Source organism: Paramormyrops kingsleyae, chromosome 2 (genome assembly GCF_048594095.1).
Source record: "Paramormyrops kingsleyae isolate MSU_618 chromosome 2, PKINGS_0.4, whole genome shotgun sequence".
Classification (NCBI taxonomy): Eukaryota; Metazoa; Chordata; class Actinopteri; order Osteoglossiformes; family Mormyridae; genus Paramormyrops; species Paramormyrops kingsleyae.
The window spans coordinates 11,481,770-11,494,674 of record NC_132798.1 but is presented as its reverse complement, the minus strand read 5'-3'; the positions used below and the strand labels follow the sequence as shown (position 1 = coordinate 11,494,674).

General features: G+C 40.0%; 3 protein-coding genes across 7 annotated transcripts in view; 2 read left to right on the top strand and 1 right to left on the bottom strand.

The window, feature by feature from the left end:
• The first annotated feature begins 56 nt into the window (after positions 1 to 56).
• On the top strand, positions 57 to 2,836 carry LOC111839398 (uncharacterized). 2 transcript variants are annotated; one of them, XM_072705662.1, is made up of 6 exons: positions 57 to 578; positions 977 to 1,105; positions 1,276 to 1,469; positions 1,676 to 1,823; positions 2,031 to 2,172; positions 2,264 to 2,836. In XM_072705662.1, the coding sequence occupies exons 1-6, from the start codon at positions 291 to 293 to the stop codon at positions 2,566 to 2,568; spliced, it is 1,206 nt and encodes a 401-aa protein (XP_072561763.1). In that variant the 5' UTR covers positions 57 to 290; the 3' UTR covers positions 2,569 to 2,836. The 2 variants fall into 2 exon arrangements, with proteins under 2 accessions (XP_072561763.1, XP_072561759.1); XM_072705658.1 differs by having other exon boundaries at positions 58 to 578; positions 1,968 to 2,172.
• LOC111839347 (uncharacterized) lies at positions 2,828 to 6,909 on the bottom strand. 3 transcript variants are annotated; one of them, XM_023803176.2, is made up of 6 exons: positions 6,574 to 6,909; positions 5,822 to 6,078; positions 5,392 to 5,582; positions 5,030 to 5,123; positions 4,197 to 4,396; positions 2,828 to 3,390 (listed from the first exon to the last, which is right to left on the bottom strand). In XM_023803176.2, the coding sequence occupies exons 1-6, from the start codon at positions 6,661 to 6,663 to the stop codon at positions 3,383 to 3,385; spliced, it is 840 nt and encodes a 279-aa protein (XP_023658944.1). In that variant the 5' UTR covers positions 6,664 to 6,909; the 3' UTR covers positions 2,828 to 3,382. The 3 variants fall into 3 exon arrangements, 2 of the variants coding, with proteins under 2 accessions (XP_023658944.1, XP_023658943.1); XM_023803175.2 differs by having other exon boundaries at positions 2,828 to 3,427; positions 6,574 to 6,906; XR_002837078.2 differs by lacking the exon at positions 5,392 to 5,582 and having other exon boundaries at positions 2,828 to 3,427; positions 6,574 to 6,907.
• Positions 6,910 to 8,307: 1,398 nt separating this feature from the next.
• Positions 8,308 to 12,905, top strand: part of igsf9b (immunoglobulin superfamily, member 9b) — a 37,053-nt gene continuing 32,455 nt past the window's right edge. Inside the window, exons 1-2 of one of the 2 annotated variants that reach the window (XM_023803321.1) lie at positions 8,308 to 8,490; positions 9,293 to 9,413. The gene's annotated coding sequence lies outside the window, so the exon portion shown is untranslated. Of the gene's footprint in view, positions 8,702 to 9,292; positions 9,414 to 12,905 lie in introns of both variants that reach the window. The other variant, XM_023803319.1, reaches the window with a different exon arrangement.

The window sequence follows — 12,905 nt, the reverse complement described above, 5'->3', positions numbered from 1 at the left end:
AAGCAGTGCGCTTTTATGTTTAAATTAATTATATATTCAAAGTGTATTTTACGGTAGATCAATCCGTGTATCATTCGTTCATCCGTTTTTCAACATGAAACCAAAACAAAAAAAAACGGAAAACCACTCGTATTTTCAGTTTTTGTTTCCAAAACCAAAACGACAAAACGGATAATGGCTCGTTTTCCGATTTCCCATTTTGTGCTCAAATCAAAAATGGAACAAACGGATAACGAGCGCTCATGTCCGATTTTGTTTTTTTCATTTGAGACAAACGCCGTGACCCGGAAATGACGTCTGTACTTATAGTAAAACAAGCGCGAACAATACAGCTGCGAGAAATAAAATTAGCTAGTTTTACCATCATGGCCGGATTGGAGGATTGTGCAGATGTAGTGAAAGAACTTTTTGATAATGGAAAAACGCATGCTGAGATTTCCATCGCGCTGCAGCACTTAGGTGTTCAAACATGCTCAGAAATGTCAGTTCGACGGTTCTGTATTCAGCACCAACTACAGAGAAAAAGGCATGTGTCTGACACAGACTTGGAAACAGCCATTGTATCATCAATACATAAGGTATGTTTTCACATTTCAACATTAACAGGCACTATTTTTCATGCTAATGGTTTAATGAAATCTTAATTTTGTTCTTTTGAGTGTTGTTCACTTGCGTACCCTTGCAACCCGACTGCCTATTGAAAACAAGTTTATATTAGGGATCATACAGCTGTGTGGCACTCTGGAGTCTTTGGTGTAGATTGTATTTAATTTCATAAAAGTTTGAGGTTGAAGCAGAAGCCTGACTATATTAAACTTATAGATACTTTACTGCATTGTGTCTCATTATACCATATTATGTTACTTGTAGTTTTATAAATAGCATATGTTATCATGAGTAACATTGTTTCATTATCCAAGAAGCTCTCTTTTATATATGGTGCTATTACTTTACTGCTAAATTTATGTTTTGACAGACGGGCTCGTCTTATGGACGAAAGTTCATGACAGGATACCTGTCATCAGTGGGAGTTAGAGCAGGAGAATGTCGAGTGGGAAGAATTCTCAAAGATGTGCACCAACCATATAACGAGGAGCGTCGCAAGGTAAGTTCACCAACGTTAATAATAATTATTAACATTTCAATGATCCTTAAAATCCCAGGCCTATCTGTGTTCAACTATTAGCAGTCCATGTGTGTATGGATTTTATAGATTCGGTGAACATTTTTAATTAGAGTACTGCCTTTACATTGATTTAATTATACTTGTTTTAGGGAGCACGTAACTTAAACCCTGTTCCTTACAATGCGGAGTATATGGGCCATAAACTCCACATGGACCAGAATGAGAAGATGGTAATGTTCGGGGTCACACACGTCCTGGCTGTGGATGGCTTCAGCAGCAAAATTGTTGCTGAAGCAACAATGCCAGTGAAGAACAACCTTGTTATTTATGAGGACATTTACAGGTAAGTCCATTCAAGGTTAAAACACTGAAATTAATTTGCATTATATTGGGATTATTAAACATTATTTTATTATGTTAGTATTGGCCACAATGGTAAATGTCAAAAAAGTCTGTATTTCCTTTGTCATTACTGTGGGCAGTTCAATGTGGCATATCTGTCCATATAAAGTATAAGAATTTAAACTTAGCACTCTTGTTTTATTACAGAGTAGCAGTTGCCAACAATGGCATGTGGGACCAAGTCAGAGTAGATCATGGCAGAGAGTTTTACCTGGCTCTGTATATGCAAGAGAAGCTTGCTCAACACCGACACAACATTGACAGGCAGCCTTATGTGCAGACAGCTTCTTCAAGGGTGAATTTTGTCTTACTGAGCACATATCTAGATTTTTTTTTTTTTTTTTTTAAGTTTGGCTAAAGCATTTCCAGTGGTTATTTACCAAAAATAGTATCCGGAGACTTGTGTTTTATTGGTCTTGCATCTTTATTTTCCAAACAGAATCTTCGTGTGGAAAGAATTTGGCCAGAAGTTAATAATCGGGTAAACTATCCCATTAAACAGGCCCTCGTTCACTTGCTGGACCAAGAGTTGCTCAATATGGAGGATAATGTGACCAAATTTTGTGTCTCCAACCTGGCATGCCAAGTAAGCCAAATTGGACTTGCAAGAGTTGTGCAGTCCTGGAATTGTCATAGGATACCAGGTATGGTAGTATTTGTAGGTATAAAGCCGTATAACAACTGGTAAGGTTGTGTCATAAACTAAAAAAGCTTTTTACCCACACAACATTTTAGGCAGAGGGATACCAAACCAGCTTGCCTCTGCTGGTTGTCCAGCAAGAATCTCACAGGAACTGCTGCCCACTGCTGCAGAGGCAGCAAACATGTACGAGCAGGAGTTGAGGTCCTCCCTGACTTGGGTGTCTGCCTTTGCAGTTGACCCATTTTCATCTGAGGAAGATAGATGCCGTGCAGAACAGCTGTTTGGAGAGAGCTTTCCAGACATATCTCTTCTCTTTGACACAGTGGTCAACAATGACCGTAGAGTTTTTCAGGAGGCACTGTTTTATCTCATCAACATTACAGAGAGGTATATGTAAGATAAATATACACAGGGGAGTGATCATTCACATTTGTTATATGTATATATTTGTATATGTATGTTAATCTGATGTAGGTATGTTAATGATGCTTTTCATGCAATTTTGGGTAACTACTTGATTATTTTTGTGTGTACTTACCTTTGCATAGGAAATTTTTTAATCATTACATATAACAAAGGATTCTGAACTTACATTTTTGTAAAATTACAATATTTTGAGGTATTGTAACCTCAATTTTAGTTGAAATAAATACCAGTTCTCTTGAGACCTCATATGTCTTTTAATGTCCAAAAGGTCAGTGTAACAAGTATAAAATACATAACTCTAACAAATATAATAATTTAACATTGTAACATGTAACAAGTTCACAGTACTACATGGCAAAAGTGCATTTTTTACATTTACGTCTGTGCACATGGCCAGAGTAAGACTGGAAAAAACAAACGTTACAGTTGAAACGTTCTAGAACATATTCTGTAAGAGTATATTTGAAGCGCAACAAATATTACAACATTTTTAATCACAAGAGTACTGGCAGCCTCTCCACTGAATGTGCCATGTTATGCAACCTTGAAAAAGGGGGTTGCTTAAATAATACCTCAAAAGTGCACATACCGGTAATTAAACATTTTACAAACATTTGTGGCTGCTGTAGTGAATACAACATACTAAATGAATATCTTCTCCAGTGGTGCCAATGCTTCAGAGAGTCCAGCCACTTCGTGATTATTGTTCTCCAAGTCTTCAGCCCGACACTTTGGGCAGTAAGAATGGGTGCTGCTCCACTCCTCAATACATCCCTTACATCCAATTAAGCTTCTGCAGCAGGTTGAGAAAATTGGTTTATCAATAGGACCTGTTAAGTAAAAACATAGTTAAGCAGTGCTTTATAGGTGTTATTTTAATTGTGCAACATTAATGGCCTATCTAGTTGCAAATAATTGTTCTTTTTTTGTAGAATAATCTGACATTGAACCCAAGCTAAAAGATTTAAGCGTACTTATAGAACAATTTAAAAAATTACTGATGGTAAATGGGATATACATCAGCACAACATGATCTAAATGTTAGAAACATATAAAATGATTGTGTGAATGATGGTTAGAGGACTGGGGGCAGTCATGGTCTAATGGTTAGGAAAGCGGGCTTGTGACCAAATGGTTGCCAGTTCAAATTCTAGACACAGCAGGCCTGGAAAGTGCAATTAGGAAAGGACCCAACCCCAAAACCCCCAGGCACATCCCTGCGTGCTGCCCACTGCTCCTGCACTCTGCACCACAATGCTGGCAAAAAGTCCCAAAGTTACAAGTCATCTTGTAAGAAAAATCTTGGAGAAAAAAATGATTTAATCTTTGTACTAAACATTGTTCTGTGGCAAAAATTTGATGCTTGTAATATTGATACAAGTCTGCAATAATGCAGTTTTCTCTGTTGACCTCTGTTAACCTGTAAATTGGAAGTATGCCAACTCTAAAACCTGTACTAATGAGCAAATAAAGAAATTCCACCCAGTTTCTGAGGTCTACCAGAACACACATGAACATACAGAGTAGTGTGTAATAATGTAGTGCATGGTGTGATCCCTTATAATGTCTTTACATTGAAGCATTTAAAACATTACAAACCTGTGCAGACAAGACAGCCAAAGACAGCTTTTAAAGAAGTCACTTCAGCCTCCGAAAGCGACAGTGTTGTTGTCAGTCTGGAATGTGCAAATCCGCTCAACTCCTTGATCGCCTTTGACACATCTTTAAGTCCCTGGGCTGCCTCGACGACTTCTTGAATGTCACCTACAACCTCTTGAAGGCCAGTATCTTCTCTTCGGCTGGAAAATGTAATTTAATAATTAAACATAAAAAGTGATTTTAACAATTAGTTAAGACACAGTAGTAAAAACCAGTGCAGCCTTACTGGTGTTATGTAGTCTAAAAGGAAAGCCAATTTAATTTTTTGAAACAGGAATAAGTACTACAGCACTCTGAATGTCCCCTAATTTAATGAATGAAAATCGAGAAGTTTGTCTGTTATCTACAGTTTCATCTGTTACTGGAGTGTGATTAAAATATATTAATTTGGAGATTCCATTTATTATAATGTCAGATCAACCCAAAATAGAGGATGCATTATGGCGAAACAGTTTTAAATTAAGAAGTTTCTAAAACTAAAAAACTTTTCTTATTGAAAGCTTGCATTATACTGTATCTCTAATAGTATTTATTTAAAAAGGTTATTCAATGTGTACTTTAACAAACTATAGTCCGAAATGTCACCCGTCATGCAATAAAAAAAAAACTTCCCATTTTTGTTGAACAAAAGACTAATAGCACAACGCACACCAGAATGTAGTTCCATAGTCAGCTTTTCATGCGCTTACTTGACTGAGCTTACTAACCTACCATATTAATGCTGTGCCGCAAAATAAAAATGAGTAAAAATAATATAACAGCAGTCTATTTACCTCAGTCTCCGCCTTTTATTGCTTTGTAGGAGTCCTATCTGTTCTTCTGGTACTGCAAAGACTTTTCTGGAATTTTGCTTCCAGTATGTTAATCCTGGAATAACAGTAAGTGGTTTTATCATTTAACCAAACGGTTGTTGGATTGTTGACAATTTTCATCATATCAGCAAGTTTTAAAAAAATGTACTTGAGGCACTAAGTAGGTAATTTAAAGAACCTAAGACAGTTATAAGTACAAAACATACTTCTGTGTGAGAATAAAATGCTCTTAAGTAGGTGTATGTCATGCAGCTGTTGTAAGTGAGCTTAACTCTGTATGCAGATAAGCTGTTGTAACACTATTGTGACAGCCAAGCAATTACCCCTAGTTCCTTCAGAATCCATTATTTCATTTCCCTGGCTATCTGTCAAAATGATGGACTCCTCCTGTCCAAGGGCCTCTTTCACTTTACTGACGATTGATGGCACACAAGCCTCAAACTCTGAGAGGCGGACTGTAACCATCTTGCTGGTCTCCAGCTTTCCATTCAGTACATCAGCAATGAAGACATTCCTGAGATTTGCATGAACACAGACTTTCTTTATATAAAGTCAAAACGTTATGCTCCTGTACAGTTCTAGATAGACCCTAGACATATAGGCCTGAGCATTTCACTAAAAAGCAACTCAACAGAATAGCATAAACACACATTTTAGCAAGAAGGAGAATTTTTCTCAGATTAGATTACATTGACTTTATTAATCCCACAATGGGGAAATTCCTTAGAAAATTTCAACTTCCTTAGAAATTACCTCTGGAAAGCTTTGGTCATGGTAGCCCGTGGAATTGGAGACCAGGAGCTGGCGGCTGTGCTAGGGGTCCGGTGGAAGGAGAAGCGGACAGGATGGTCCGAGGGCAGTGCCCCTGCTGATCTTTCCACAGTAATACTGTCACCGTGAACCTCGTAATGGCCTCTGTCGTTGAGGTCAAAGCAATTGAAGCTGCCGTGAGGTTGGGGGAAAATGGCTACGTTGGCATCGTCGGTCAAATAAACACTTTGCCTTTGTACCTGTGACAGATTTTGAGAGTACAGAAGGTTCAATATGTATACACGCACCCACAGATTTCGGTCTAGCTTGAATATGTTTTACCTGATCGCGGTACTAAAAAATATGAGGCGCCGTTTAGAAAATATTTAAAACTTTGGTCAAACAAAACACATACTGTATATTATTAAACACACACGCAGTCATATGAGAAACATTTAAGCACACATCCATACTACTGAAAACTCACACTTACACAGTTGAAGTTAACTTACACTCGCTCGCGCTCATACAGAAGCTTTTCACACATGTATGTGCATGCGTTAATTTCAATGTATGTGCGCGAGCGTTTCATGTGCATGTGTGTGTGTTTTCATTAGCATGGATGTGTGCTTAAAAGTTTCACATATGACTGTACCATACGTATATATATATATATATATATATATATATATATATATATATATATATATATATATATAACATTGAATTAGAGTGGATTGACAAAAAATACATACCTGAAATATAACCGAGATCTTCTCTGTGGTCATATCCTCCTCCTTCAGAGTGACTCGTTTGCTGCCCAGGAACAACACAAAATTCTCCATTTTGATTAAAACTTCTTTGCAAGTTTGCCAGTTTTCAGCTCAGTACAGTCATTTCCGGGTCACGGCGTTTGTCTCAAATGAAAAAAACAAAATCGGACATGAGCGCTCGTTATCCGTTTGTTCCATTTTTGATTTGAGCACAAAATGGGAAATCGGAAAACGAGCCATTATCCGTTTTGTCGTTTTGGTTTTGGAAACAAAAACTGAAAATACGAGTGGTTTTCCGTTTTTTTTTGTTTTGGTTTCATGTTGAAAAACGGATGAACGAATGATACACGGATTTAGATCCATCCCTGTTCCTTAAGGCTTTACTTAAGCTGAAGCCCATCTGCGTTAAATAGGACTGATGAGGATGGTTACTATGTTACCACAATGTATTCGAGTTTTATTATTATTTTACCAATAGAATATGTCAGGTAAAGAAAATGACTTTTATTTGAAACATTGCCATTATTTCACTTATTCTGGTGTGCTTACCCGATACTGCTGTTTTGTAATTTTCGTCATTTCTATATCATGTTATTCTATCACCTTATTTATTCATTCGTTTTGAGACAATATACAGACAACATACTGTACGAATTGCATGCTGTGGATTCGCACGAAACGTGTGAAAACTGTATATGAAAATGAACAAGTTACCGGGTTGAAATGCCACTTGTGCACTCAGGGGCGCCAATAAGGGGGGGGGGGGGGGGAGTTTAAGACGATTCCGAAGGTCCCTGAATGACAGGGGCCTTAAAAAATGGAATATCATTTGATTGGTTTGGGTTGGAAGCATAATATGACATGTTTTCATGGGGCCCGAAATCTTTAGCGGTGCCCCTGCATGCACTAAATATGTTTATATATACGTGCCAGTAACTCGGGGAATATAAACAATGAAGTTACAGCTTTCTTAATTCCCGGGAGCGGGTGGCGCCCTCTTGTGGTGCAGGAACTTTGAAATGAAAAGATATTTATACTGCGGTGTCGTTTAAGGTTAGGCCTATATGGACGGGAAAGGTATCACTATTTTAATAATGCGTAACATCCAGTTTTGCGGTTTAATTTTAGCATTGTACGCAATTCAACTAAATATTTAAATGTATTTTTTTATTTTTAAAAAATCATTTTAGAAATTCGATAAACCACAGCCAATGGACTTTTTTATAACTTTATATAGGCCTATTAATCAAATACAATACTCTAATAAATTATATTAAGTGATAATATATGTCAAATTCTTCATTATATGCCTTGAGAAAATCAATTGTTTTTGTAACGTTCTTTTTATAATTTAACGGGCGTGCAATAACAACATGGGAAAGTTTAGATATTATTCACTGGTAAAACAATAATCCACATTTGCAACAAACGAAATGCAGTGATACTGCTCCTTCGAAAGCCGCAGAAAAATTTTAAAGGACCAAAGTACATATGAGGCAACGATGGGAACATGAGGCTTCAAGGATGTAACGTCGGTGACATTTAAAGAGGGCTGTCCTTTTAAAGGGCAATTAAACGTCCGGGTTAAGCAAGGGGCGGGGGGGGTTAGGTCAGAATAAAGCGAAATAAACTTTAGTGTTCATGCCTGTATATGTGTGTGTGGGAAAGAGGGGGTGAGAGAGGGGGGAGTCGGGGGAGAGAGAGAGAGCACGTTTGCATGTATAAAAGGGGGAGGTGTGTGTATTGCATCTGAGCACGTTACTTGGTGCGTCGCGCGGAAAGGGTGGTGTTTGCGTGTGAGAAAGAAAGTGGTAGTGGGGACTGAAGGAGCATCGCATGTCACCATCACACACCTACTATCGATCGTTTAAAAAATACTGGAGAAAAACGCTACTGGAGGTGAAGTTGCACAACTCCTATTCTCAAGAAGGACCCATGGAGTGTGTAATTTAATCTATAGCAGTTTTGATCAGCCTGCATCACAGGCTTGTCTACCTTGCCCTACAGCTTTGGGATCAACTGCGAGACACGCTTTTTCTCCTTCAGTTTGGAAATTATTTCCTAAAGCTTCCGGCACACACCAAAGCTGTTTATACAGTCTGAGTTGTGGGTAGGTAATATTCAAGCGTGTAAACGTGTCGTACTAGTCAATTAATTTACAAGGCGTTTCCACGAATCTAAAAAAAAGTTCTTGTAATGAAATCTTTGGGGGATATGTTGTAGCTGATACGTTGGATTTTCGCAAATGTTTCGCAAGAGAGGATAAATATGTTTAGATAGTTAAATAGTTTAGTTGGGTGTGTGTGTGTATATATGGCCAAATATTGAGAGGACAAGCTTTACTTGTGTTACAAAGCCGCCCCATCTACATCGAGTTGGCAGTAACTGGAGCTCAAAAATTCGGAACAAGGAAATAAGAATTATTTTTCATGTACTGCCAAATGGATGGAAGCTCTCGGTTAAGACAGAATTGGAAATTTTCAAGACGTGGTTTGTGCATATAGGCTACACATGCTCTGAGCTCTGGTGCTGGACTGTCCGACTCATTGTGTCCGATAAGCCTACACAAGTATATATTATTTGCACAATAAAATAATAGTAGGCTATTAGTAACAACATCGAATTGAATGTTATATATATCTCAAGTGGCTGTGGAAGAATAGGCGTCCTGTGCTGAAGGTCCGATTTTATTATTTTGTAGAGAATAATGCACCTGCGTATATGTTAGTACGGTTTGGATGAAGACGTCAGAAGAAATAGGATAAACATACTTCTCAATGGACTAACCACTTCGATTTTCTCGGAAAAGTGCCTAAAACAAGGTAAACAATCATTTCCATTCTTCTATTTGATCGAATTAAGCAGCCACCGCATCACGATTATATTGTGAGATCGTGACATTTTTAATAGTGATCGTAATATTCCGAGTGATCAATATCGGGAACAAACATGCTTCTGGTTATATACCTCATTCTCACTAGTTCAGTGCTATCTACTTGGCGGAGGTTACGGTGTCACAATGTACTCAAACTAAAAACAAAAATCGGTCATGTATTATTTGTGGGACCGTCTAGGCTACTTAGTGAACAATAGCTTGAGAGACATTAAGGTGCAACAAACTGAATGCTTCACAGATTAAGACGCTGCGGAGATGCTCGCCGCCTCAACAATATAAAGTCTAACTAGCATCGTCTCTATTTATCCGGCTAGTAACGTATTGACCAGTCGCGATTGCATGGGTTGACCAAGGTTTATTCTTAACAACGGAGTCCCAGTGTAAACAAAAGTTTTTTTTGCCTGCATAAATGACAGTCGTCATCGTCAGCTACGATTCCATCCAGTTGAACATTCTGATAATCTGACATTTAGATATAAATACATTAGATAGGCGCATAACAGATGGTAGATGTTTGGTTTGTGCCGATGGTAGTGGTTTCACACGCGTGGTCTTTAGAGCGATGACAACAAATCTTACATGTGAGAACCAGTGAACTGATAAGATCAAGAAAATCCCGCGCCGAGACATTACCCTATTTATCAGGCTAATATGCTAAACCACGGCACTGTTGTTATTATCTTTTTACTTTTAATGATCGAAATTTATTTTCCGAATTCATGCAGTGGTTTTGTTGGAACTCTTCGGGCTAAAGTTATTCATTCAAGGGTACAACAGCAGAGCCCTTCCTAGAACCTGCAACCTTCAATTCGGCGCCTCTAACTAATAGGCTGCTTACTGCTATGACTAGGGTGTTTTAGGAGAAATGATGGAAATGCCGGGGTTTAGAGGGATCCCTCTTGATTCTGCGGTCGCGAGGGCAGATTGCAGTGTAGTTGCCAGCAGCATTTGCCTTTATCGATGCAGGCACACGCAACGCCCGTGCAAGCAGCTCCTTTTGTCTGCCCGCATCTCTGCCTTTCCCTCCTTTCCATCTCTTCGTTTTGTCTCTTTGTGTTTCTTTCTGTTTAGTCCTTGGTCTTTTCACTGTCTCGCGCTGTCTTTTTCTGACTGTTTCTCCCGTTCTCTTTGCCTTCTTCGCGGCACTCTCTCTCTCTCTCTCTCTCTCTCTTTGTCTTTCTTTATGTCCCTCGTTCCCCCCTCTCCCAGTCTGTCCAGGCTCACGCGGACGCACCGGGAAAATAAACGTGTCATGAAGCCTCTGGTTATCGCTGAAGCGTCTCCAGTCACCCTTTACGACTGGCAAATAAAAGTGATATGTTTTGAAAAAGATATTTTTAGAGCGTTACAAAGAGGTATCAAATAGAGTTCACTAAAACTTTTTTTATTTATCACTAAACTCCTTTTTTTATTTGTTGCTTTTTTTTTCCCAAACACCTGGTGTGCCCAACCAACACTTGCTGCTAAGCTGCCATGGATTAGTATTGAGGTCGGGCTTCAGCTAGGGAACAATGACCCCTCCCCTTACCTCACGTGCGTGTGTATTTGTTTGTGTGCTGAGCTCTTGCCACACACAAGGGTTGACATTTGCACATGCACGCGCATGCACGCAACACATATACACACTCTCTCTCTTTCTCTCTCTCTCTCTCTCACACACACACACACACACACACGCTCTGCCTGCTGTCTGGCAGCTTTATGCAAAGCCAGGATTTCCCCAGTGTTTTCTGGGGTTCAGGAGGTGAAAGCAGAACAGCAGGTGGACGCGTCTGCGACGTCTCGTGTCACCGACTCTCCTCCATTGTCTTCCCCCCCGTGGAAGTCAAAGTTAATCTCTACGGGGGGTCAATTTGGGGAGCAGCCGCCGAATCTTAGACAACAGAAGCATCTTATGGGATAATTAATGGCACAGTGTTAGGGAGCCCCAGCATGCTTTGCTCGGCTTACGTGAGGGTCAGGCTTCTCTGATTCCTGGGGGGGCGTTGCCCCAACCTCCAACATCTCCCAGCAGACAGGCCAGCCTTATCACTCCCCCCTCTGTATGGACGTTCTGAAAGTCACCCACAGTATCCTGGGTCATAACGTTTATGTCCTTTTTGAAATATCACCATACTGACTTTTATGAGATAATGTGATGGAGGGTGGCGAAGGTCCCTGGGTTTGTCTCGGTGGAGGGGGGAGGGCCTGTAGGACTACCTTGATGGTTCCATGTCTCGGATATTTCGATGGATGTCTCAGTGGCTATTAGCCTCGAAAATTCATATCTCTCTTCTCTATTCACCTTGGATCACGGCTCAGGCTTTAGGCATTAGCCACCCCCCCAAGGGTCAAATCTTAGACTCAGCTCCTGCCTGACATTTTAAAATGTGCTTTAATGTTGGCTACCAGCCTATTGACATCCATTTTTCTTATGTCATAATGCCAATATGTGTATATCAGTAATGCTTTTTACTCGCCTGTGTTGTTCAGGCACCATTGCATCACCTGCAGTGTCTTTGCCTCCGTCTATGTCGCTTTCGTGGGAAGTCACCCTAGGAAGGGCTACATGTGTGCAGGGATTGAAGAGAATCTTAATTGAAATGTTTCCCACCAATTGTCAGAGTGCAGCTGGGACCGGAACGACCCACTGAGCTGGGCTGTGCGCTGGCCTGGCTGGGAAAAGCTGCTATTTGCCGAGCATATGGTCCGGTTCTCATCCGAGTCTCATAAGCTAAGCCGAGTACCTCCATATATCCAGGAACATTATATACTGAGAGATAGATGTTATTTAAAAAGTAGCATTGAGTAATATCTATCCAGGTGGTAAGGAGCTAGATTTCAGGATGCATTCTGTTAACCTTTTTATAGGACTCATTAAACTGATTGTAATCTGTACTGATTTGCACGATTGCTAATACTTTTAATTGTAATTATTTTTTTAATTCCTATTTTTAATCATTTTCTTGATTTATGTTCTTTGTTGTCTTTCAATGTATGCACCAATACTGGCAAGGCAAATTCTGGGTACGTGCTGCTGTACCTCGCCAACACAGTGAATTCCGATTCAGATTAACGTAGCTGTACCGAAACACCCCGTGTTAAGTGTGTGTGCTGTTTCTGCGGCAGGCCGGCTAGCCCTGAGCTTATAGCTCCCTGTCCTTCCCATGTCCTCTCATTCCCTCCCTCCCCATCACCCTGTTCCCCCTGCCCCAGGCTGGATCATCCAGGATTACCTGCAGCGTCATGCCGCTGCTTACCTGCCCGGTCTGTTTATGTCCCTGCCTGTGCCTGCTTAACACTCTCGGGCTGGGGGAGGCCACCCAACATACGTGTCACAATCACAGGCCATCACCTTCACACAGATAATGTGCAAGTAGCACATTGCAAACATACATGCTGTCAACTAGGCAGAAGTGCAGCTAGGCTGAGCTTCCAG